Genomic DNA, 24,832 nt, shown 5'->3' with positions numbered 1-24,832 from the left:
TAACAAAATGTTGAACTATAGCATCAAGTGTTTTAACTATAATATAACATATAAACTCTATTGTTTTAAATATTAGCTATTTAAATCGTTTATAATTTTATAAAATTAGTTTTATTTTCTTATCAAAATACAATACAAAAAATTGCAAAATCAAAAAAAATCATTTAGAGTAAAATAAAATATTAAAAAAAAAAGTACAGTTTAAGACTAATAAAAACAGTTTTAAATTTTTTCAGCCTTTTTTTTAAACTATTAGTACATGTTAGTTTAAAAAAAAACAAATAAATTTTGAAATTGTCTTAATGCCCCGTATGGTGTGTAACTGCAGTTTGAATAATATTTTAAATAAAATATTCTTTGTTACAAAATATGTGCAAATATTAGCGTAAATACTTTTATACAATTTTAATATAATAGTTTTATGTCCTACAAGCTCAACCTGCCGTACAAATTAGAAGATTTTTGTGTTTACCGATTCGTGGTCTAGTACGTTTCAGTATTTTTTACAAGTAAGTGAGAATAACCTTTGAACTTATTTACATATAATACATATTATAGCTGCTGTATTCTATATTTTCTAATTTTAGATTAACATACGCCTAGTGTTGATTAATTGAGTAAAAAATAATAAGGGGTTTTGAGGTGTGTGCAATGGTCTAAGGAAGAGGTCGTCAAAGTGTACACTTTTTTCAAAGGGTACACGAAATTTTTAGGGTACACGAAACTCATTTAGGGGTGCACGAAATTTTGAGATTACAAAAAAAGTATATAGAGTTATATTAAGTATGTAGTTAATATTTAATAAACTATTTAAAGAATACTGAACTGGGTATTTTGTAGTAATTGCGGAGAAGTGTTCAATTTATAAGTATGTAAGACAAAACCTTATAACTAAAATATCATTGTGAAAATAAGGTAAAACAAATAAAAAGGTTAATTTAAAAGAGGATCAATCACATAGTTTCAGCTTCAGTTGTTAAATGGTTTCATGTAAATACAAACTGAGTTATGACTTTTAACAGAAGTGCACTAATAAAAGTGTCTACGTAGTCCCACCACTAGCGGCGCTTATTAAAATTAGATTTTGGGGTGCACCGATTTTATTTTTTGCAGCTTGGTGTACACAGAATTTGATTAGCTTAACGACCACTGGTCTAAGGTAGTGTTTCTCGAAGAATTTACAGTAATATTGATATCAAGTTTAAGTGTTTGTTGAAAAAATTGTCTTGCTTAATTAAAAAGGGCTGCTTTTGTTAGTTCTTAAACGTTCTAATATATATTTAGTTGTAAGAAACACAAAAAAAAACGTTTTAGAGCTTTAGTTTTTAGTATAAACAACTTCTTAATTAACTACCTATTGTACGTGAAATTTATTTTTTACTGAATTAAAGTACTACTTTAGTTTTAGTACTACTTTAATGTTGATGAGTTTATTACTACAGGTTGATATGGACCGGTTTCCGACCATATAAAGGGTCAACGACTCGTTGCTAGGGGACAAAAGGTTTAAAATGGCCAACCCCAACAACCAATCTGACTGCCCTGACAATAACTAAACAAGAAGAATGAAGACTATATAAGTTGTGATAGAATTTACAAGTAGAGTTCATCTTTTAAAGTATGTATGTATACTTTTTTCATTGATTTTATCAGTTCCGTGTCTTTGTATGATCTGTACATGCTCAAAATTTATTGTTACTTTGTATTTAAAGCGGCTATAAAGTTGCTGTTACTTAGCATAATTTATTTTAAGCTGTTATTATGTTAGAGACTTGTTTTTGATGTTACATTTTATGTTTTTAAAGTAAAAGTACAATTAAGTTTGAAATTTTGAACTAACTTTAACGGGTTAAAACTATCAATGGTTTTTAAAGCATCGATAATAAAAATAAAGTTTTTTTTTAGTCACAGTTCTAGTTTTCAGTTATTGAAAAAATTTTAGATATACTATACTTGAATTTTATAAGTAAGCTTATTGTGACTTTTATAGTAAGTTGTAAATTTTAAAACCTAGTATTATACTTTTTAATGATATGTAAGTTTAAGCCTAACATTTTAAACGTTTACTCTTGACATTAACAATGTTCTATAGCTAAATTTACCGGTAATGTACGTAATTGTTTATAAGCTATTTTAACTAAAAATATGTTGATCTATTTAATTAAGAAAACTTATAGAGTTTAAGTTATCCGTAAAATATACATATAAAAGTTAAAGTTAATATTTTATTTTAAACACTGTCATTATTAATTTTCTGTGATAAACTATGCGTTTAGTAGTAGTTTTCGTCACTATAAGCAATAACGCATTAAACAATACTTGACCTTGTGTAGTAAATTAAAAATACTTTTGTAAATGAAAAAAAAAGAAGTTATAGAGAAAAAATAACTTTTTGTACAGTTACAGTTAAAATTTAGACTACTACTACTAGCCAACGAAATATACTTTTATCTGAAAATACAAATAGTATTACTATATATAGTGTCAAAAAACGTGATCTATAAATTTTGTTCACGTAACATCAAAAAAGAAAAATATATTTTCAATTTCAAAAAGTTTGTTGCTATCAAACTTAGTTTAGTTTTAAAATTTCCAATGAAAAAATAAAATAAGCTTTTTTAGGCTTTTAATACATTTTGATGGTACTAAAAAATGAGTTTAAAACTTTTTGTTATATTTACTTTAGTAATATGTATAATGCTTAAAAGGTACTTATATAAATAATAATACAGAGTTAAAGTTCTCTTTTTAATTGAATTACAAATTTATACAGAATGTAACTAATTTCTGAATAAGTTTTAACTTTTTTGAGCTGTATACATTAGTCTGTTTAATGCATCTTTTATATTATTACCTAGTTGAATCTTATAAACTTAGCAAAGTGAAATTATTTGTTTACTAAAAACTACCTCATAAATTACAACATTTGGTTTACAATATAACGTTATTTAAAAGCCTTATTAGGTTTAGCATTAGTTACAGCTGTAAATGTAAATAACTGATGCTAATTAATAAAACCGTAAAAATTAATTTCTAAAGTATTGTTTGGTAAGGTTTAAACGTTGATAAAAATTCATTTAATTCAGTTTAACAAACTATCAAAAACTACTTTATTATAGCTAGATGTATAAATAAGTTTATAATTCAGATTTAACATTTCATAAGCTTAAGAAAAAGTGTAGATAATTTACAAGTTTAATCAAAGTTGTATCGGCAAAACATATAAAAAGATTTGATAAAACTAACTGTTAAAAATACGTTTAGATAGTTAACAACACTATTTTAAAAATATTTTTTTTATGTTTTTTGATTTTGAAACTTATTTTTTATTTAACTAAATAAGTTTTCTTATAAATATTTTGTATCAACTGCTTAAACAAAAATCGTGCATTTTGAAATTTAATCACAAAAACTTATTATTTAGCTCATGTGTTCAACTACTGATAAGTAAATATTATACTGTGTTGAAAAAAATGATATTTTTTTTATAAAGCAGGCTTTTTTTAATGTCGGCATATAAAAACATTTATATAAAAGAGGTTACAAAAATAAATCAAAAGTATATGGCAGTGGTCTTCACGGTGTGCACGGAAATTGTTTTACTGTGCACAGAAAATATAAAACGATTAAGAAAATATATTTTAAATGACAATTATTTTTTCTTTTCAGAAAAAGCTCACTATAACATAAATAAACAGCTTTTAGACCATTATTTACTTACTTAGCAATTAACAACGGCAGTATTTATTAATCATAATTTAAATTCTTACAGTCAAGGATGCGCATAATTTATTTTCCAGTAATTTAGTGTGCACAGCTTTTATAAAGATTGAAAACAAATTATCTAGAAATATATGCATTTAAGCCAATTCTTATGATTTCTAACGAACAAAATTAAATTTATTTTATTAATTTTGAGGCTATAAAAAATATTTTACTCAAGTTTTTAATACTGAACTTATTTATGTAACTATATGATATTGGAGTTATAAATCAAAATAAATGTGTCTTAAAATTTGTGATTTACGGGACTCAGAAATTAGGATCTGGTTGGGTCCCTTAACCTACTGTAAGTGGTAAATTAAGACTTAAATAATAAATTAATACTAGCTTTTATCCTAATATAGTTGAACTGTTTTTTCCTATCTATTATTTGGTCAGCCTAAGAATAAAACTATATAAATTGTTTGTATCACTAAAATTACTTTGTCCAATTTATATAATTTCCGTAGGACTGTGTTATTAATCTATGATGGATAAATTGTTAGTTTTTAATAAATTGAGTTCTACGTTTTTAACCTTTAGTTTATTACACTTTCAATATATTAGACATTTTTAAAGAAGATCGAACAAAGTATAGAAATACTGTAAGATGAAAAATAAAAATATTTCCTCTGAAAATTACTACATTTCAGTAACTAAAAGAAAGATAATATTATTGAGGTACATGACTGTTCAAATTAGATCAATTTAAGTTAATGATTAAATGTTTTAAGAGCCAAAACTAAAAAATTAATATAAGTAAAAAAAAACTATCGTATGTCTAACTAATAAGATTAATAAAACAAAATAAACTATTATAAGATAAAATTTTAGATAACAAAAAAATTTTATCTCAAAACTAGTTTTAGCCATCTCAAAAATTAATAAATAAGTGGTAATTATAAGCAAATAATTAAAAAGTATTCATAATTTTATAAGGTTAAAATCTAATACCAGTTTTTAAGAAACTAATTGTGTTACGCGATAAACTTATTGTAGGTTATGAATAACTTACAAACAAGTTTACAGAATAAAAAGTCAGAACATTTTTCACGCAAGAACATTGTATGGTTTAAAATTAATATTTGTTATTAAATTGTATACTCAGTTTGAATAAATTCTTAAATTAAAGTTTAAAGATGATTTTTTAATAATAAAAATTACAAAATAAATGCATAGATTGGACTAAACAATTTTTATTTTGAAGCAGTAAAAATATTACGGAAAAACCTACAGCAAGAATTTAAAAACAAAAAAGACGTTAAAATATATTCTAGATTTTGATTGAACTCTTGTCTTCTGTTTCTAATTTTTCTCTAAATTTAAATAATTTTAACTTCTATTAGTTCTGATGTTTCACCTATTATAATTTTAATCAATTTCAAAAGAAGTTCTAGAACATATTTATGAAAAAATAGTTATAGTACTAACTATGATAAGTAAAATTTTTATAATTAAAGCAAAAACGATTTGCCAAATAGTTTATAGTTAATACTTTTAGTATATAACAGATGTATTTTTTTGGAATTTTTAATATTTTAAAATGTTTTATAAACATAATGTCAACTATTTATTAATTAAGAACAACTCAACCATACCAACTTCTAATTGAGCTTTATTTAACTTATCAGTAAACCTCATTTAATTGGTAAAAGTATAATAATTAAAACAAGCTCACTTTGCTTAACTAGATTCTGACGAGGCAGGTCTTTTATGTTCTCCTCGTGTTCCTTTGAAAATACTAAGTTTGTATAAATTGTATTTGAGGTTTGGTTTAACATTTTTTCGTTAGATTTATTTAGCTATTTGCGTTCATAAAATAAATTCCTGCAAGCTATGATTACTACTAGAATTAACAAGTTAGATATACGGCTTTAGTTGTGAAGTAAACAACTTACCGCTTATTAATAATGTACAACTGCACACTTCCAAATAAACCTTTTAATTAGACTTAAAATAAGTACACCTATTTTTTTTTTTAAATTTCGTACTTATAATAAAAATGATAGTCAATGAACTAACACATTTTGTTAGATTTTGTCGTTCTTTGTAGAATGCAACGAATAATTGCATTATTCTTATATAGGTTACTATTCTGCATTAGAACTAGAGCCTGTTTAAACGTTGTTATTATAAAAACGTTCATTAAAAAAAAATTGATAAGTTATTTAGTTTTTTAAAAGATGTGATTATTTTGTAAAGTACTTAAATAAAATTTAAATATAGATGTATTTTTTGTAAAATAATTTTTAACTTTCTTGCAATTTTTACTAAACTGTAACTTGTAAAAACTACGAGCTTTTGTATCTAAAAAATAAAAGTTAAGTTAAAACTGTAATCCTATTGAAAAGTAAATCCAAACTTTTAATTGTTGAAATTTTAGTTTTAAGCTGAGTAATACATCAAACTAAGGTTCCCCTTCAAATATAAACCTTTAAAACGGTTGACTGATGATTAAGTTGTTTTGCGCAACTTTAAAATATTTTAATCGCTTAACTTATCAGCAGTACTACATTTGACCTACATCGCGGTTGACCAGAAACAAGAAATTTGTTTAAATTCGATATTTATAAACCTTTTCAGAAATGAAATGTTTATATTGCACACGATTATATCTATTATTTTTCAAACTACAAAAAAAGTCAAACTTAAAGTAGTATTTTTGTAAACTGTCATAAGCTTTTAGATACATAAAATAAAAAATAATTGTGTTTTGAATTTTTAAAACATATAAGTACAACCCTATTTGTTGTGTTTTAGTTTTTAGTTCCTTTTTTTTATTCGGAGATCTAATTTCATTAGAATTTTAGCTTTCTGAACACTATTTTTCAATATATTTTCTAAACTGTTTTTTTACCTTTTCAAGTTGTTGGTATATTCTGGACGCCCCATACATTTTCGTCTTTTAAGCAAAAAATTTTCAACTAACAAGATATGAAAACTAAGCATAAAAAGTTAAAGTAATGAAGTGAGCTTAGTAGGTTTATTAAGTGTAAACTTACAGTTAGTAGTACGGCAAGCTTTCCTACAAACTTTGACTTAATTTGAAGAATGATCAAAACATTAACAAGTTGAGACATGATAACGATAGTAAGAATTATAAATGCAATAACAAATGACTTATCCAACAAACCCATCTGTAGAAATATTTTGTTAAATTATGAAAAAAAATTGTAAGAGTATTGTTTATTTAACGGTAAAAAAGCGCTCAAAAAGTTTGGTCTAAGGACCTGGTGTACCAAAAAACCTTTCGGTTGTTGTAATATCGCTTTTACATGATTAGATGTAAGATAACATGATTTCAATATTTAACTGTATTTGTAAAAAACTAATGTTTAAGTTTTCAGTTGTTTTGTTTTTTAAGTATTTTTTTAAAGTATATAAAATTTTAATAAACAAGTAAACATTTTTATCATCAATTTTTTTTCAAGCTATTATCATGGCTAAACAAATAGCGTTTAGTTAATAACGCAAATGAAAACTTTCTTAAGTTAAGTATTACAAACAAAAAGTTAAACTTTTGTCAGTTGTTTGGTCATTTTATTTCCAAGAACTATTTGAATAATTCCAGCTAAAAGAGGCTGTTGGTATAAATATTTTAGTTATAGAATTTTGTGCATTTATTTAAGATATTTTACGATACGAAATGACTTAAAAATAAACTTAAAAGCAATAAACTTAAAATTCAAGTTTTGGCAGCTTAAATTTAATTTTATTAAAAGTATATCGCTTGTTTTAAATTAAAAAAATCGTAAACAGTAATTGAAAAAGTTTAAATAAAAACTAACTGAAACAGTTAGTCGAACCAGTTTTGCGTTGAATCTATTGAAAAAGTCTTCATAAATTTGCGACACAAACATCATCGTCAAAACCATTGTAAGAATCTACAATAAAGTTTATTTTGTAAAAAAAAAAAAAAATAATAATCAAATGTTTTTAGTTTTCACAATACATGCATTACTAATATAAAAACAATAATTTTTGCTCTAAACGTTTTGTTATACATTTTATTATACAAACGTATCGAGATTAGTAGAAAATTAGTCAAAGTTTAAACTCACTCCATGAGACTTGATAATTTTCGATGCATTCTCACAAAACTTTTGTGAAATCATATTTTTTTTTTCGAAGGTTTTGTTGATTGTAGTAAAAAATTTTATGGAAAAAATCTGTTGACTAGATTTTAAAAGCATAGAAATAAAATATTTATAAAATATAACAAAACACATTCCATTGAATTTATTTGAGTATGTTCTTTCGAAGTAAGTCTTGTAACAAATTGTATGGCATTAAATTAAACTAAATTGAAATTGAAATAAGACTATACTGTTGTTTAAAGTTTAAAAACATAAAACGACGTAATAATCAAGTATAAAAATTAACTAAATGCTAATATATACTAAAGAACTTTCCTGTACTAATAAAACTTGTAAGATTAAGATCAAACTAAAATAAACCAGCGATGAAAAATTAAAATAAAACTACACATTTTAAAAACTTGAGAAACCAATTTCTTTAACACTATTTAATATAAGGATTATAATATAATATTATTATTATTAAGTTAGTTTTAAGCTTGATCATTGCGTCATTTTACATTTCTAAACTTTGAAACAACAGTAAAGTTATATTTCGATTTCAATTAATTTTTATTAAGTAAGATACAACTTTTGATTAAACTTACTTCGAACGTACTCAAATAAATTTCAGAAAAAATGAAATGTGATTTGTTATATTTAAAATAAGTCATGCACCGGAAAAAATTACTCAGATCAAAAAAAATATGTTAAAATAAAATAAAAATTCAAAATATTACTTTAAGTGTCATAAAATTGATTATTCTATACAGACATATTTTTTATTAAATAAATGTTTTAAAGTTTTTTTGAGATAGTTTATACTTGACTACTATGTAAAAACTTACAAAATTACTAAAGTTATTTTAAGAGATTGTAATAACTTGATAACTAAAAGTTTTCAAATATTTCAAAACGTAATAAATTATATTTTAAACTTATTTTTAAATACAATAACTTGTTGTTTCATTAAGTGCAAAAATTTAATAATGCAGTTTTATCACAGTTATTACTAAGTTTTACAGAACTTAAGTTTACTTGAAGTCAAGTTTTAAAGATGAGCTGTTTCAATCAGCTCCTTTTTTAGAACCTAATTATTAATGTAAGTATAATATTTGCAATAGTTAATTTTATGTAGAGTTCTTTAAGTTTTGGTCTTCCGTACTTAATTAAAACTTTTGATGAGCATAGAGTTAATTTTGTGTAACTTATTTTTAAAAACGGCTGAATTGCTAAATCAATTTTGCAATTTAAATCAATGCAGTTTTATAAAAATCTAAAACTTATAAACTCTTAAACTAAACTAAGTCAACATAGATTTTTTATTAAAAATCTGTTTTACTAACAAAATTAAAAAAATACTCTAATGAATATACATGAAACAAAAACATTTAAAAAATTGTTGAAAAAATGACTTTTTTCTTCAATCGAAAGTCAAAAAATCAATCTATCGAAAATTTACAACGTGAACAAAACGTTTTAAAGCAACAAAACAAAATTATAGAAGTCATTGAACGTTAGTTTTTAAATCAAACTATAAAAATACTACTTCTGACTTCAAAAATATGTTTAGCTACCAAAAAAGATAAAAAAGTAGTTTAACGTTATTCGACCATCAGAGACTTCGGTAGACTGAATATCGAGTTTCGTTTATACTGAAACACGTCAGCCATACGGCATATTAGTTTCAATAAGAATGAAACTCGAGTCTCAGTCTACCGAAGGATTTGTGCTCTGGTAATCGAAAAGGTGTTAAATTGAGCTTGTCTCGCGGACTAAGAAAGTCCAGGTGTAGGCTCTATAGACTTTTGCTGATGTTTTCTTTGAAAAATATTTAAAGAATTTTTTTTATCTTACGCATTCACATAGACTTTGAGATAATTCTCTTTTGTTTATAATTGTCTTTAGATAATAATTTCAATTAAAGTTTAAAATCTATATTGTACATCAACGAAGCTCAAAAAGTCAGTGTAATTAAGAAACTAGCATACAGTTTATAAAAGTATTTATATACTTTTAAAAAATAAATAATAGAAATTCTAAAAATTAAAACACACTAAGTAAAAACAAATAAGTCTTAAACTTGTTTTAGTAAATAGACAAACTATTTAAAGCAGCATAGATTTTGAAGTAAAAAAAAAAATTTTAGTATTAATAAAAGTTGTGTTCTAAATTATGTTTATAGATATTACATTTCTATTTCAAAAAATCTTTATCAACTAAATAAAGAAACTAACTTAATTCTATTTAAATTACAAAAACCATTAGATTATAAACTATTAAAAAAAAGCTTAAGAACACTAAACTTTTTAAACTTTAGTTGCAATACTTATATACTTAAAGAGAGTAATTTATTTTTATCCTTTTAGGGAACCTTTATTTAGATCTAAAACTAAACTGTTTTAAATAATAGATGTTCCTTTTTTTACTTAAATAAACAGGTACCTACTATTTTCTCAAAAAAAGTTGAAACTTACATTTTTATATTTTACATGTATCTCAAAATAGTATACATCTATTTCAATTGTTACCATAAAAGCCTTCTTTGTAATGTCATAAAAAATAAAAGAACTATGAAACACAACTTGAAAGTTTAAACTTTTTTTTGTAAATTTAAAGTTGTTTTAAAAATAATAACTACAAATAAATATATTTAATCTAACTTATTTTGTAACTTATAGCTTGTTTGAGTATAATCTTACATTAGTTTACAAAAAAAAATTCTATCAAGCATTAGTCTAATTAAAACAGTTAGGTTGTTTAGTACCTATTTTTTAGATTCAAAGTGTTTAGTTTGTCATGAAGTAAAAAGAAAAAGCTTTCTTAACAAGAAGTTATTAGTTTTGAGTAAGTGACTTTTTTCATTCCTGTAAAAGTGTAAAGTGTATAACAATACAATTTGTTATCGAATTTTAACTCTCTACTTTACTAAACTACTCATGCGTTTGAAAAACTCGATTGTTTTTAATCTAAATTCTTTTGCTTATGTTAATCAAGTTTATCACCAAATGATTAACAAAAATTAGACTGTTGTTTAGATTGATGAATGTTTATAAGCCATAAAATACTAGTTAAAAAACTATTAACAAAAGTTTTTTACAAGAAGCTGTGATATACATAGCTTTTTTTCGTATTTAATGTTTAACACTTTAAAAAATATTTTTTTTTATCAAAAATATATTTACGTGTTTTAAACGTTTAAGTACAAAAATTTAGGGTAAGTTTTATAAAGTAAATATTTAATAAATACTCAACATATTATTATTTGATACTATTCCTAAACAACTTTTTATGCCTGGGTTTGGGATACCAGACTAAACAATAAGAATTTATTTTTAACTAATTAGACCGAATTGAAAAAAGTTAAAGTTCACAAAACTTTATTTTTTAATAAAAATGATACGTAATACACTAAAAATAACAAAAAGTGTTTGTTTTCCCCTTTTTGTGAGTTAAAATCTCATTTCTTTATGTTCAAAAGTTAAACTAACAAACTATAAATAATAAACGAAACTAAACTTGTTTTTTTTCTAATTTTCTAAAATTAGTTAAACCGTATTTTTTATGGGTTTTTCGAAAAATTAGAAACCAACTCTCTACTAAACTGTTTATGCGCAATTCAGTTTAAATAAATGTTTATAGAATGACGCTTTTATCAAAAAGTATTCTTTTTGTTATCAATTAAATTTGTTACTAGAAAACTGAATTTAAACTTCTATTATATCGTTAAATGTGTTAATTTTATGTATAAATTGGTAGTAGTGTAAAAAACTAGAAAAAATAATCAAAAAACATGTTAAAAAGGTTCGATATTTTGCTTAGAATAAACTTTGTAGTAGTTGTTTTCAGTTTTACTTAAAAAGTTTAAAACTTTGACATAAAGATAGGTACTTCTAAGTTTTTAATTTTACAGGTAACCACTTCATTTTCTTAATGTAAAAACTTAGTGTTTTTGGAACTGAAAATAACTACTTTAAAAAAAAAGTGTTGATCTACAAACAAGAAAAAAATAAACTTTATTAGTAAAAAGTGATTTTTACTTTTATAAAAAAAAATTATCAAAATGTATTGAACTTTTCTTTAAAAAAATTATTCTTATCAAAAAAAGACTTCATGCTTTCACAAACAAATAACTTAAATTTTATTTGTTACAATGTGTCTTAAATAAAACTTGATTTCTTAGACAAAGTTATAGATATTTTTCTAAAGTTTTTTTGAAGTAATAACATTTACAAGTTTAAATAACTTAATGTCTACATATATATCAATTTATTCAACATACGCTTCCGTTTTCTCAATGCGTAAACAACGACAGCAGATTCCTTTATATTCGAATTAAATGTTTCATTCAATACCAAAGTAATATTTTTAGTGTAGTAAAACAAATAAATATGGTTCCTTCAAAAATTTGTTCGTACCTCCGTTTTAACGTTGGAGCAGATTTTCACACGACAAAGCTGTTAAACATATAACTTTTTTTAAATATCAATTAAAAGTATTTTATAACCAGAAAAAAAACTCTTTTGTAATATGAATTTACAATTAGGCTCTTAGTTTAGCCATTAGTAACTGCTAGTGCAATATTTCATGTTTTTGGTTCGAAATAATAATACCCTATTAATAACTATTACAAATAATTGCACCCTGTAGAAGACTTTATTCTCTACAGTTCGGCCTTCGAGCGAGCTTTTCAAAACAATTTTACCCTTACTTATAAAAGAGTGCCGACCCCTAGTAAAAAAAAATCGGATTAGATAAGCATTTTATAAGTCACGGGTTAATACTTGTCGAAAAAACTGCTCTCAGGCTGTCTTTTTTGTAGTTTCGTAATGTTATATGTATTATTTCTAAAGATAAGTTGTGATAATATTATAAATAAATAGTACTGGTAAATAATATATAAAAAAGAAAGTTTTTTGCTAAAAATACATCGTGAGCAGAATTTTTTGCTTTGTAGGCCACATCTGACCCGCTGATTTTAGAAAACTAAAAAATGATTAAAATTAAATCACAACTAACTTATAAAAAACTCACTATAAATAGGAGAAATAAGGTTACATAGTTTTATCAGATGAGTTTAACAAAAACAAGCTAGATAATTAAAAAAGTCAATAGTTTCATGACGTCGTATTTAAAATTTTATTTCAAATAGTTGTACCAAGAAGAATTTAACTACATTACAACAGATTCAATACACGTCTCATTACTTGTTTTTGTAATAGAAATACTTAGATTTTTTTAAATCTTTTCAGATACAGTACTATAAAAGTATTAACACAAGAAAAATGAACAAAAGTAAATATGAATTAAAACATAATCTACATTATTATTTATACAGTAGAAGAATGCCTAAAAAGTTGAGCTTTCTTTTGTATTCTTACTTAAGAACTATTTATATTTTGTTTTTCGTCCACTTATAACATTTTAATATACTTAGCTTTTATCTAATATATATCTACAAATATAATTATGGTTACTTAAATTATAGTTTCTTATAACCTTTATTCAAATATAACTAGTAATGTGTGATAAGTAACGCTTAAAGATAAGTATGCACTTGAATTAAATTTTTAGGGCAGTTTAAATTACATGTTAACATTATAAACTCAGTTTATCATGATTGAAACATGGACCGTTGTCTAACGTGCATGAAAATATGATCAACACCTTCCACCTACGATGCCTTCGTCGCATCCTTGTAGTTGCATTAAAACAAAAAAAACCAACGAGGAAGTGTTGAGACTTATTATAATGAACTCACCCTCAGTCAGCGCAGACTTCGCTGGCTCGGTCATGTTCTGAGGGTAGGTGAGGAGAAAACCCCAAAGTAAGCTGAGGTTTCGCAAATGTTCAAAATAAGATATTTGCGTATTTTAAACATTTATTCGTAACAATCACGTTTTCGTCAAAGTTTTATTTAGATTATAATTAATATTAATTTTACACAAAAAAACACCAGAAAAATCCCTATGCTCTTTAGTTTTTTAAGTACTTTTTATTTATAGTATAAAACTTTTTTTTGTTAAACTTAAAGTTAAGCTAAATTTAATTTGTTTACAAAAACTAAGTTAGCTAAATTTTAAATTGAAATATAGATTTTAGAATAAATATACACTATGTAAACTACAGAGAATTAGCATTTGCCTGATAGATATATTGCAAGTAGATAATAATTGTAGTAGAAGAAGCGCACTGGAAACAAGCGTGTACTTTTACAAAGAACAAACAAGTAAAATTTAGTTAAACTTTAAAGTGCAAAAAAGTTTTCAAAAATTTTATAATATATATAAAATGCACAGAAAATAAGGATCGTCCTGATATGTTTTTTTTTGTAAATTGAATAATGATTGTGAGCTCAACTAAGTTTTTACAAAACGTGTTTGTAACGAATAAGTGTTCAAAATACGCACTAATATCTCGAATAAGTTAGTTTCAAACTGATAACTGTACTAAAGTATTCATTGTTTTTCTAAATGTTTCTTTTTTTGAAGAAGATTTTTTAGAACTTTTTCGAATCTATTTAGACATCAAATACTTAAACTCTACTATTATCAAGTAACAGTCTGTTTAAATTACTGAGTTGTTTTGTAAAAAATAAACATTGGTTATAACTAGTTACAGTAAGTCTTTTATAAACTTTAAAAACGTCAAAAATTTTTAAGAAAATGCGTTTTTAATTAAAAGATATTGATTTAGACTTTAGAATGATAATATTTTACTGGCATAAAGACGTAGCTTACTTTGATGTTACATAGAAAACACTTTAAAACAAAGTATAAGCTTCTTGATTATGTTTTAAACGTTTTAACTTTATAAAAAGAAATATTTTTTGTACCATTTTAAAGAAGCGTTTATGTTTGTGTAATTAGGCCTTTCAACGCTTATACTTTAGTTATTATAACTTAAAAAAAGGTTGATGAAGTTTTTTTTTTAAATAAAACAACAAAAACAGCAAATTTAGAGCGAAACATAACAAGCTGTTTAACAAAAAGCTGTTCAAAAAATCGAGGTATCAGAACATTTTAGTGTTGTTTGTAAAATTTAAACTTATATATTAAATAAAGCGTCACCTCTTTGAAAATAAAATTTTACTCTCTTTTTAATAGTTTTTGTTTAGATTTTTTTACAAATTGAGTTGTTATTAAAACCCACAAATTTAAACTAGGTTTTTGCTTTAAAACACTTTTTGCAAATTCTACCACTTCTTACTCACTAAAGTAACCAAAAGTTTATAGTTTTTTGTGCTTAAATAATAAATTATATTCTAAACCTTAAACTAACCATATTTTTTTTCTAAAAAAAATATCGACGAACAATTAAACTTTCTGTTTAATTAACTGCTTTAAACTTTTTATGAAATCTCTAATAAAAAATTCACATCGAAACTGTTCATGTACTTGAAAACGCTCAAATGTCTCTCTATTTATAACTCTTTCCATAAAAAAGTTATCTTTAGCCTAAGATATTAATTTATTGCAATAAATTTTGTTACTAAATAATTGATAGATTTGATTTTTATAAAACCTTAAAATGTGTTCATTCTAATATCCATGGTCGTCAAATTGCGGCCCGTAAAGAAAAAATCTTAAATCTGTACCTTGAAATAATTTCTTTTAGTAAACAAAAAACTTGTTTTAACATGTTTTTGATTTAAACTTTTTTTCTTATTGATAACTTTTATTACATAAAACTAATGCGGCCCGTGGTGAACTTTTTTCTAACTATTTTTTATCATAAGAAACTTCCTGTTGAAAAATCAGCCTGCTAATTATAAAAGGTTGCTGACACTAGTCCTAATATGTAAATTGATAAAGTTTTACAAGACTAGTAACGTTTATTAAAAGTTTTTAAACATAATATAAACAAGAAATTTGGTTAATTCCATAGGATAATGTCGCACCAGTATCAAATTGAAAAAATATATAATATTTGATGTCTTTTTTAATCATATTGTTCGTCTATAAACTTGTATTTTATAAGTATATAAATAAAATCAAACTTATTTATCATAAACTAATAAAACTTAAAAGTTTACTCGCTTTTATTTGACAATATAAAGCGGTAATATCACTACATTAATTTATATTGATTACGATATCGTGAAACAAAGTCAATTAAATGTTTGAGTTTATCATTATTAAATTCAATTGTTACTATGTTTTTATACAGCTTGTTTAAAACAAAGTATCTTTTTAGATTAAACATATAAGACTTAAAACATTGATTTTTATCACAAAATTAGAGTTAAAAAAGATATCAAATATAGTACTTTTTCAGTTGGATATTGGTGCGACATCATCCTAGGGAATTACCGAAGTTTGACGAAAAATATATTTTTTGTTTGCGAACTAGACTAAATATTTGAAACATTTTCAGTAACAGTATATTTAAAATTTCAGTTGTACACTTTCAAAAGTATTTAGCTAGACTAAAAAAACAGCGTTTTTGTATAAGTGCTTGTTAGTTCAAGTCCGTTGTTTTAATGTCGCTGATATATAAAACTTAACTTTAGAATATAACCAAAGCTAAACTATCTATTTTTTATAAATTTTTAACATGATTAATACTAACATTTTAAAATATATTAATAACAGTTTAATTTTCTTAGTGCAAGAGTCGACAAATTGCGGCCCGAGAGCTCCTTTTCAGACAAAAAAATATATTTGAAAAACATTAAAAATAATATTTTTGTAATAAAAGCAAACAGTTAGGCTCTTAATTCAATAAATACTCTTTATTAATGCTTTAGTATTGCTTAGCTTGTCATATTTTTGTTCCTAAAAGATATTTTTCTACTGATTACTAGAATTTTTTTTGATAAATGCGGCCCTCAAAGGTTTTTTTCTAAATAGTGCGGCCCGCGAGCAATTTTTCTTAGGAAAATTGGCCCGCGAGTTACATAAGGCTGCTGACCCCTGGCTTAGTGTAACAAACTCAGTACTTTTTTAAAATTTTAATAATAATAATAATGCTTGATAAATAGCCAAAATCTACTAGCTAAAAACTTACTCTGACTATATTATTGAAGAGTAATTTGTTAAGTTAAACCATCATTATCATATTAATGACAGCATAAGTGTGTTTTAGCGTAATAAAATCTTTTAAATTCTTGGTGACCATAAAATAACCGCTCTAAGAGTACTAAAGTTTATAACTATTTAATAATTTGTACTTTTAAAGCCATAGCTAAATTTCTTTAAATTTATGAAGTACTCTAAACATAGATAAAAAAGTTAAATCAAAAAACCCTGAACAACTACATACATATATTCTTATTAATTTTTATTTCAAGGTATTTTTATTTAAATATAAGCTTGTTATTTAACCTAGATTGCTTAAGGCAACCAACTATTGTCCCTAAAAAACGTTTAAAACGAACAAATAACTCTACATTAATTCTATGTATTTATTTATGATCTAACATATTAATTAGTACTTATTTGAAAGTAGTTTTGATCAACATTAAGTAGAGGTATTTTAAACACTTAAATATATTTATAGTGTTGTAATCGCAAATATAACATAATTGTCCACAGCAGTCTTTTTAAAGTTGTGAACGTTAATGTTTACAAACTATATACTTATCACTTATCAAAACAATTTTAAATAAAAAAGTATTGAAGCTCCAGTTGTACTTGCTTAAAACTTATAAAAAATAAAACTATTATGCTCTTATAGTAGTTACTATGTTATTAAAAATAAACTAAATCTTAAAACACAAGTATTTCACATTAAAGTGTTATATAATTTGACATTTTTAATACTTTTTTTTCGACAATCTACCGCAGTATCAGTTAAAAAGCAAAACTATATTTGTATTTATTATATTTGTATATATTACTATAAAGTTTTTTTTTATTAATTAAGTTATACCTAAATATGTTTTAAATTTTTCAATATCTGATCATACATATTAAAATAAAGAATTCTGTTAAAAACAGAAATTTAGTACGATATACCAAAAACAAAAGTTTTATTTGTGTTGTTTTAAGATAAAATTTAAAGACAACAAAATCAGTTTGAAAAAATTACTTCTAATTATATATCGTAAACAATTAGATAAGAACTAAAAGACAAAGTAGCTTTTTGGAATTTTACGATTTTTTGCAATATAGTTTGTGGTAAACTTTACTTAAATCACTTTGTGAAGTTAATTTAAATTATTTTCTATTCCGCCGCAACACTCCAAACCAGGGTTCAGCAAGCAGTGGAGGGAGAAAAACCTCGAAGGGTCTTCAGCTTCTGATGACGTCATCACCGGAAGCTTTAATGTGACGTCATCCGCGTAACTCACGCTGACCTGCTCCGCAAGTTCTTCTGGCGACAATGACGTCATGACGGGAGCGTGAAGCCTGTGATGGGAATGCATGAGCCGGGTGGTTGTTGGGGAAACTCCGAGCTTGTTTGTGACGTAACCCATCATGACGTCATCGTTGTACCTCCACCCCATTTCGGCGCTCAGCTTGACAAGGTTGCCGTTTCCAACGAACTCGCGCATCTTGGTTGCCAGGGAACGACTGACGCAGAATCCGCAGCCACCGTGCAAAAAGTTTGCTTTTGTGACGTCATTGCCCCTGACAAAACGAGTTGGTTTCTCCTTGCTAAACTGAAATTAGACTATTTATTAACATATTTGTATTGAATGTACATATTCTAAACTATTGTTATAATATTGTTAAAAGCATTTTCTATCGTTTTTTATAGTTTTTAAAACAGCTACCACCTTTTAAAGTATAAAATTAAAGCTTACACATTTTAAAATACATATTCAGAAATTTAATTTTAAACCAGACTATATAATTAAGTAAAAATATAATAAAGCTGTGTTTATAAGCTTGGCAAAGTAATCTTCGTGCTTGGCACAAAGATTGACATAACAATGCGTTTTTGTACGCATTCAAAATAAAGCATTGTTACAAAATTTATGTTTTAAGATGCTGCATTAAGTTTTTATAACTTTTATCATGTGTAGAAAAAAATATTTTTAAAGTTGAGCAAGTTTCTTTTATAAACTAAAACGCACTTTTCCAATGTACCAGTCTTCATTGGAGTCGTGCTGACGTAACAAGTCGAGCAAGTTTTCTATTATGACGTAGTTATCGTCGTCCCAGTGACACCACCATTTCGCCAACAGTTCGGTCAAGTAAGCTGTGAATTCAGCATCCAGCTTGCAATTGAGCCCTCGAGGGTTGTGGCCCTTAAAATGTTTAAACTTGATGTTAAATAAATGGACCAATAGATTTTAAAACAAACTATAACAAACTAAAACTATTATTACTTTTTGTTAGTTACAAAGAGAATTTTGTGGTTACTTTAAGAAATCTTTTTTTAATATTATATTTAACTAAATTATTACGCGGTTTATTTTTTGAAAATAAAAGCTATTTTACTTACTTATAAGCAAATTATTTTGTAAGAAAAACTAATTGAATTTTTGTTCAATGATTAAAACATTTATACATTAAAATTACATCATACAATACCTTAAGACAATTTGTCATTACAAGATGCCCGTCTTTTATCTTCTTTCCAATTTCAACTCTCATCGGGTGGTCAGTGATGACGTAGGTGTTGTTTATAACGTCATTATACCACGTGTTCAGTATCCTTGGCAACCTTGTGTCTTGGGTGTGCTTTCCAGTTTTAATAGTGTGTACGATGTCATAATTATTCAGGTTATACTCGGTATTTTGTGTTGATTTTGAATATGCTTCTAAGAAGTATATGAAAACCAGCACAATAATTTTCATTTTTTCGTTTTCAACTAAAACAAACTTACTTAAAAACACCTTAACAAAAAACATCTAGTCATTAGCAAACTTGTAAGCTTATACTGATGTTATTAAATTAGTAACATAAATAAACAAATTTATTTTAAACTAAAATTGTGTTTTAACTCTTTTAATTTCAGAACTTTTACTAATTTTTAATCCAAACTACGTTTAATCAGCTCTTTTATCAGGTTATTTTTGTAAATAGTAGTTTTAAATTCTTATTCAAATTACTTTTTTTTAGTAAATTAAGTTTCAATTAAGTCAACGTAAAGTATTATAAGATAGAACTTACTTTGTAAACATACAAAAAAAAATAATCGAAGACAAAACGTATAAAGTGATATTTTAAATATTTTTTCTTAAAATTTAAAGATAATCAGCTTACATTTTTTCTTCTCTTAAGTTTTTTAAGTTTTTTTTTAGAGAATACTTTACACTAGTTTAACTTAAGTATAAAAGTTTTTTCTTTTGGAGACATTTAAAGTTAATTCATAAAACTTAAATAAATTAAATTTTTAATTTCATAATCGATAAAGTTTTTAATTAGATTTTAATAGCTTTATCATTATAATTTTACAAATAATAAACATGCTTAATCTGTAAACTACAACCAACTTCCAAAATACTAAAAGTACTACGCCAAACAAGTGGTTTTTAAGGTGAATATACAAATTAAATTAAAGCTTTAAACTATTTTAATGACAGTAAAAGTGTGTTCGGCGAAACGAAAAGCTTTTAAATATATTTTCTGACCACACATAAGCCGCTCTGAAGGGTATTAAGTGTTTTTAATGTTCAACTTATGTGCTTTTCAAAGTAAAACTAAACTTTGCTTTATACAAAAGGCGTTTTAAATATTCATAGTGTTACGCAGCTCTTAAAAATTCCAATTAAAAAAAAATTATTAGTAGTTTTTTGATTCAAGCAGATTGTTAATTTTATTAAATATTTAAACAAAGAGAGAAACATGTAAACGCTCACAAATATGCTTATTGAATCGGTGTTGAGAAAAAACTTTCAATAATCAGTTGCTACAAGAAACGTGTAAAAAATAAATTAGCTCTAAATCATAGTTTCCAAAAGTGTTTGATTTCTCTTTTTAGGTGATTTTATCTATCAATGGGTAATAGTTAGTAAAAGAGTAAATGGCTAACTGGCAAGTAAAAGGGCGATACTAAGTTGGAGCGATTTTTTATTTATTTTTATACCAAGTTGACGATTATTAAAAGGTTGTGTAACCCTGCTTTACACTTTTTAATTTATGCTGTAAAAAAGTATTTAAGGAAGTTTTAATTTCAGCCGATGTAAAAAGTTTTAAATAGTTCATAAAAAGTTTAATAGCTTAGTTTAATAAACCAAGTTTTTGCGGAAGAATATTACACGAATAACCAAACTCCAATATACTTAAAAATACTATGGCTTTCTTAGTGGTTTTCAACCAAATTTTATTCAAAAAATTAAAGCTTAGAAACTAAATAATGACAGCAAACGTGTGTTTTGGCGTTTAGAAATTTTTTTAATAAATTTGGTAACCATATTAAAACCGCTCTAAAAGTATTAAAAGTTTAAGTATTTAATTTATTAAGCCTTTCAAAGTAATAATATTTGTCTAAAAAAAATAATTTAAACATTCTTACAAACAAACTACTCATAAAATATTTAATCAACTAAACTTATTAACAGTAAATTTTGTTTCAAAAATATTTTATTGAGTAAAACTGTTTGATTCATGCATATTGCAAAAGACAACCAACTACTGTCACAAAAATAGTTTAAAACTAGCAAACAACTCTAAACTGTTTAACTTCTTTAATAAAAAAGTATCCAATAAAAGTTTTAGTTAACTTATATTTATAATTCTATTAACTGTTATAATTACAAAACTTATCATTTATTTCTACATAAACTTTTGCGAGTATAAACTTTTATAAAAATATTTGTTGCTTTATTCACAAAAGTTTTTTTTTAACTGAGGGTTTGTTTTAGTTGTCTACAGACAACTATGGTACCAATAAATAGTTTCTAAAACTAGAATAAATTCTCTTTATTACTAAAAATAACTTTTTGTAAGACTAAACTAAATTATAAAACAGTTATTTTATTTGACTAAAAATGTTATATAACATTTGACAAAATATTAACACAAATTTAGTTGACAATAACTGATTATATTCAAGCAGTAGTTTACATAACTTAGGTTCCAACAGTTCTTATGAAGAAGTTAACCAGTGTATAAAAGCTTTTTTCCTGAAAATAGTGCCGTAGGCTTACGTAGTAAATCTTCGGTTAATAGAAACTCACCAAATGTTTACTTGTTTACAATACGGTATTGTATTTCCAAACTATAACATACTGTTTTAGATAAACTTGAAGTTATATACTGTTGTTCTTATTACTTTATTTAAATGTTTTTACTTAAACTTCAGATAAAGTGCTTTGCATTGTAAACTTTTTTTTGTTGTTTTAAGTATTCTGGATAAACACAAACATGTATAGTTTTGATAATCAGAATACTTGACAAAAAAACAAACAAAAGTATTTCACTGAAAAATTAAATTTTTTAACACCAAATAAATTTGTACTGTTATGAAATTTTTAAATTACTATAACTAAAACAAATTGTTATCATTATGAAAAGAAACAATTATTTACACGACACGTAATGTTAACTATTCCCATTATCAAACAACACCTTTTTGACTGTTAAGCTCAATTATGTCTGTTTTTTTTTTGTTTTGATTTGAAGTATTTGAAGTCTTAAAAAAAAACTTTAAAATGAAGTTTCTATTAAAATTAAAAGTATTATATTAACTCTAAAAATCTTATAGTTAAATTATTTTTTAACTTAAACAAAAGATTATCAGCTATATGAATAAAAAATAAACTAATTCTAGCTAACTAACAAAACTTGATATAAGTAATATTTTCAAAAGCTTTAAAGTTTAGAAGTTCATTTTTTTAACTAAAGCTGTGAAGCATACAATTTTCTAATAGCTTCTATTTGATACTTTTTTAATTCTCAGAATATTTAACAGCAAAATACGTTTTCGAAACTTTAAAAACAAAGTATTTTGTGACTAACTTCAAATTGTCTTTAAATATTTCTAGAAGTTGTTAAACTTAATGACAGAAACGAAATGGGCATTTAACTGATAAGTATCAACATTCTATCTGTTTCAATTTAGTCCTTTGTACAACATTGTTCTTAGAGCATCTAAACTTTCACAATATTTTCTACACTAAAAACTTAAAAGTAAATAACTAACTAAATAACGTAATTTCGACTACCGTTATAAAAAACACTTTCTGTTTTTATTCATGGTACTAAAAAAGAAGTAAAAACAAAACAGTAAAAGTTTACAAATTTCTATGTAAATAAAAATTGTATATGTTTATGTTTTTTGTAAGAACTTTGTTACAGCAAATTAATTGTTGTTGCTTTACAAGTAATTTAAGATAGACAACTTCAAAATATGTATTTTTATTTGATAACGGTTATACAACAGCATTTTAAAATCTAACTCAAATATAACTTTGTAATTTACTTTAACTGCATAATTTAAACTAAATTACATATTATAAAAAAAATTCTGAATTATTTATCTGCGTTGAGTTTCGCTCGTTCGATATTATTTAGCTTCTTTTCAAAAACCAAGTATAATAGTCTTATTAAAAGCTATATAGTACGTTTTAACTTTTTTTTTTAAATTTGATATAAAAACAAAATTTTTCTTTCAATTTCGTTTAAGATATTTCAGAAACAGTATTTAAAATGAGTAATAGATAAGTCTAAACCAGAAAATTTTCCTCTTACTAGTTGAATTAAATTTTTTTAACTAAAATGTGTTTGAAAATAAATTTTATTTATAAATATTGATTTTACGCTAAAATTATTAATAAAACATAATAAATAAACAAACTAATTACAACTTAAAGTAAGTAATTGCAATTCACTGATGTACGTTGGAAATAAAACATTGTTAATCAGTATAATAAAATAAACATCTTATTAGTTTTAAAAAGCTTATTAACTTTTTACGATTTAAGTTGTTTCAAGAATTAAGTTTTACATTTATTTTATCACGGCTTTACTAAACTATAAAGTTTATTTAAAATAAAAACTTCAATAGTTAGATAATAATAAACAACATAATGTTTTAAACAAATTGTGTGTTGCCTAACTGATTTTAGGGGTTCACGATTATTTAAACTCCGACAATTTAAGTTTTAATAACTCTGTTTTATTGTTCATACTTTCTTAATAAAGGCTTAACAAAAAATATTTCACCATCATAGTCTTGTTAATTAGATCTACATGCGTATTTCTTATTTTAAAAAGATTTTAGCTATTTTGTGAGATATAGCTGAATAAAATTTTTAATAAAGTAAAGTTGAATTGAAATTTTAATAATTTAATATTTTTTTTACTATCATAAATTTATTAGTTAAACCTACAAGAGTATTTTTATTTTTTCAAATATAAACTACTTTTTGATATGGGAACCATTATTTTTTTTTTCAAATAGTTTGAGTTGTCAAATTCAAATTGTTCGAATTTTAGATGTCATGTAGCCATTTAATAGATTTGCTTACATTTATTTAAAACTTTTGATTTTATTAATCTTGATAGACTGTGATTTTAAAGTAAACAATAAACAAAATATTGTTAAACCTATTTTAATTAGTAAAAGTTAAAATATTTTTCAATCAATAAAGTAGTACATTTATCAATATATTACATTTAACCAATAAAGTGCTATTATACAACTAACTTATTTACACAAGATGAAAACAAAAGATATTTTTTTCTAATAAATTTCTGTTTTATTCAGCATGACTGTATGTAACGTAAAAAAACTTAAGTTTATTTTAGAGTAAAATTATTTTATTAATTAATTAGATATGACTCCTAAAAAGTATTTGATAGATTAATCTTACATTTTTTCATTGAGTTCTGTAAAACATTATTAAGTGATAATTTTTTTGCTTATTTAAAAGTATCAAAATATACCTATGACTAAAATTGCACATCATTGATAACCACTTTGATTTAACATAGTTAATGTAAATCATACTCAAAAAATAATATGTTCATGACATATATATAAATGTATATATATATATATATATATATATATATATATATATATGTTTAGTACAAATTAGTTAAAAATTTCCTTTAAACTCTAAAATAAGCTTAAGTTTTTCATGTTACTGTTA

At 24.3% G+C, this 24,832-nt stretch overlaps 1 protein-coding gene across 1 annotated transcript; it reads right to left on the bottom strand.

Moving 5' to 3' along the window:
* Window positions 1-17,965: 17,965 nt before the first annotated feature.
* LOC145839317 (beta-1,3-N-acetylglucosaminyltransferase lunatic fringe-like) lies at window positions 17,966-19,588 on the bottom strand. Its single transcript, XM_082946911.1, has 3 exons — window positions 19,322-19,588; window positions 18,862-19,035; window positions 17,966-18,444 (listed from the first exon to the last, which is right to left on the bottom strand). Exons 1-3 carry the CDS (start codon window positions 19,586-19,588, stop codon window positions 17,989-17,991), a joined length of 897 nt encoding a protein of 298 aa, XP_082803037.1. The 3' UTR covers window positions 17,966-17,988.
* Window positions 19,589-24,832: the final 5,244 nt, after the last annotated feature.

The sequence above is a fragment of the Thalia democratica genome, chromosome 1, assembly GCF_965202585.1.
Source record: "Thalia democratica chromosome 1, ktThaDemo2.hap1.1, whole genome shotgun sequence".
NCBI lineage: Eukaryota > Metazoa > Chordata > Thaliacea > Salpida > Salpidae > Thalia > Thalia democratica.
Note: the sequence above shows the minus strand (reverse complement) of the source record. Positions and strands in the feature narration are given on the sequence as shown.

Bases quoted from the DNA above. Each gene is read 5' to 3' on its own strand.
- LOC145839317 (XM_082946911.1), bottom strand. From the start codon at position 19,588: ATGAAAATTATTGTGCTGGTTTTCATATACTTCTTAGAAGCATATTCA. The intron at 19,036-19,321 runs GTATTGTATGAT...AAACATTTTAAG, and splicing joins TAATGACAAATTGTCTTAAG to GGCCACAACCCTCGAGGGCT. The intron at 18,445-18,861 runs GTGCGTTTTAGT...GTCTAATTTCAG, and splicing joins AAGACTGGTACATTGGAAAA to TTTAGCAAGGAGAAACCAAC.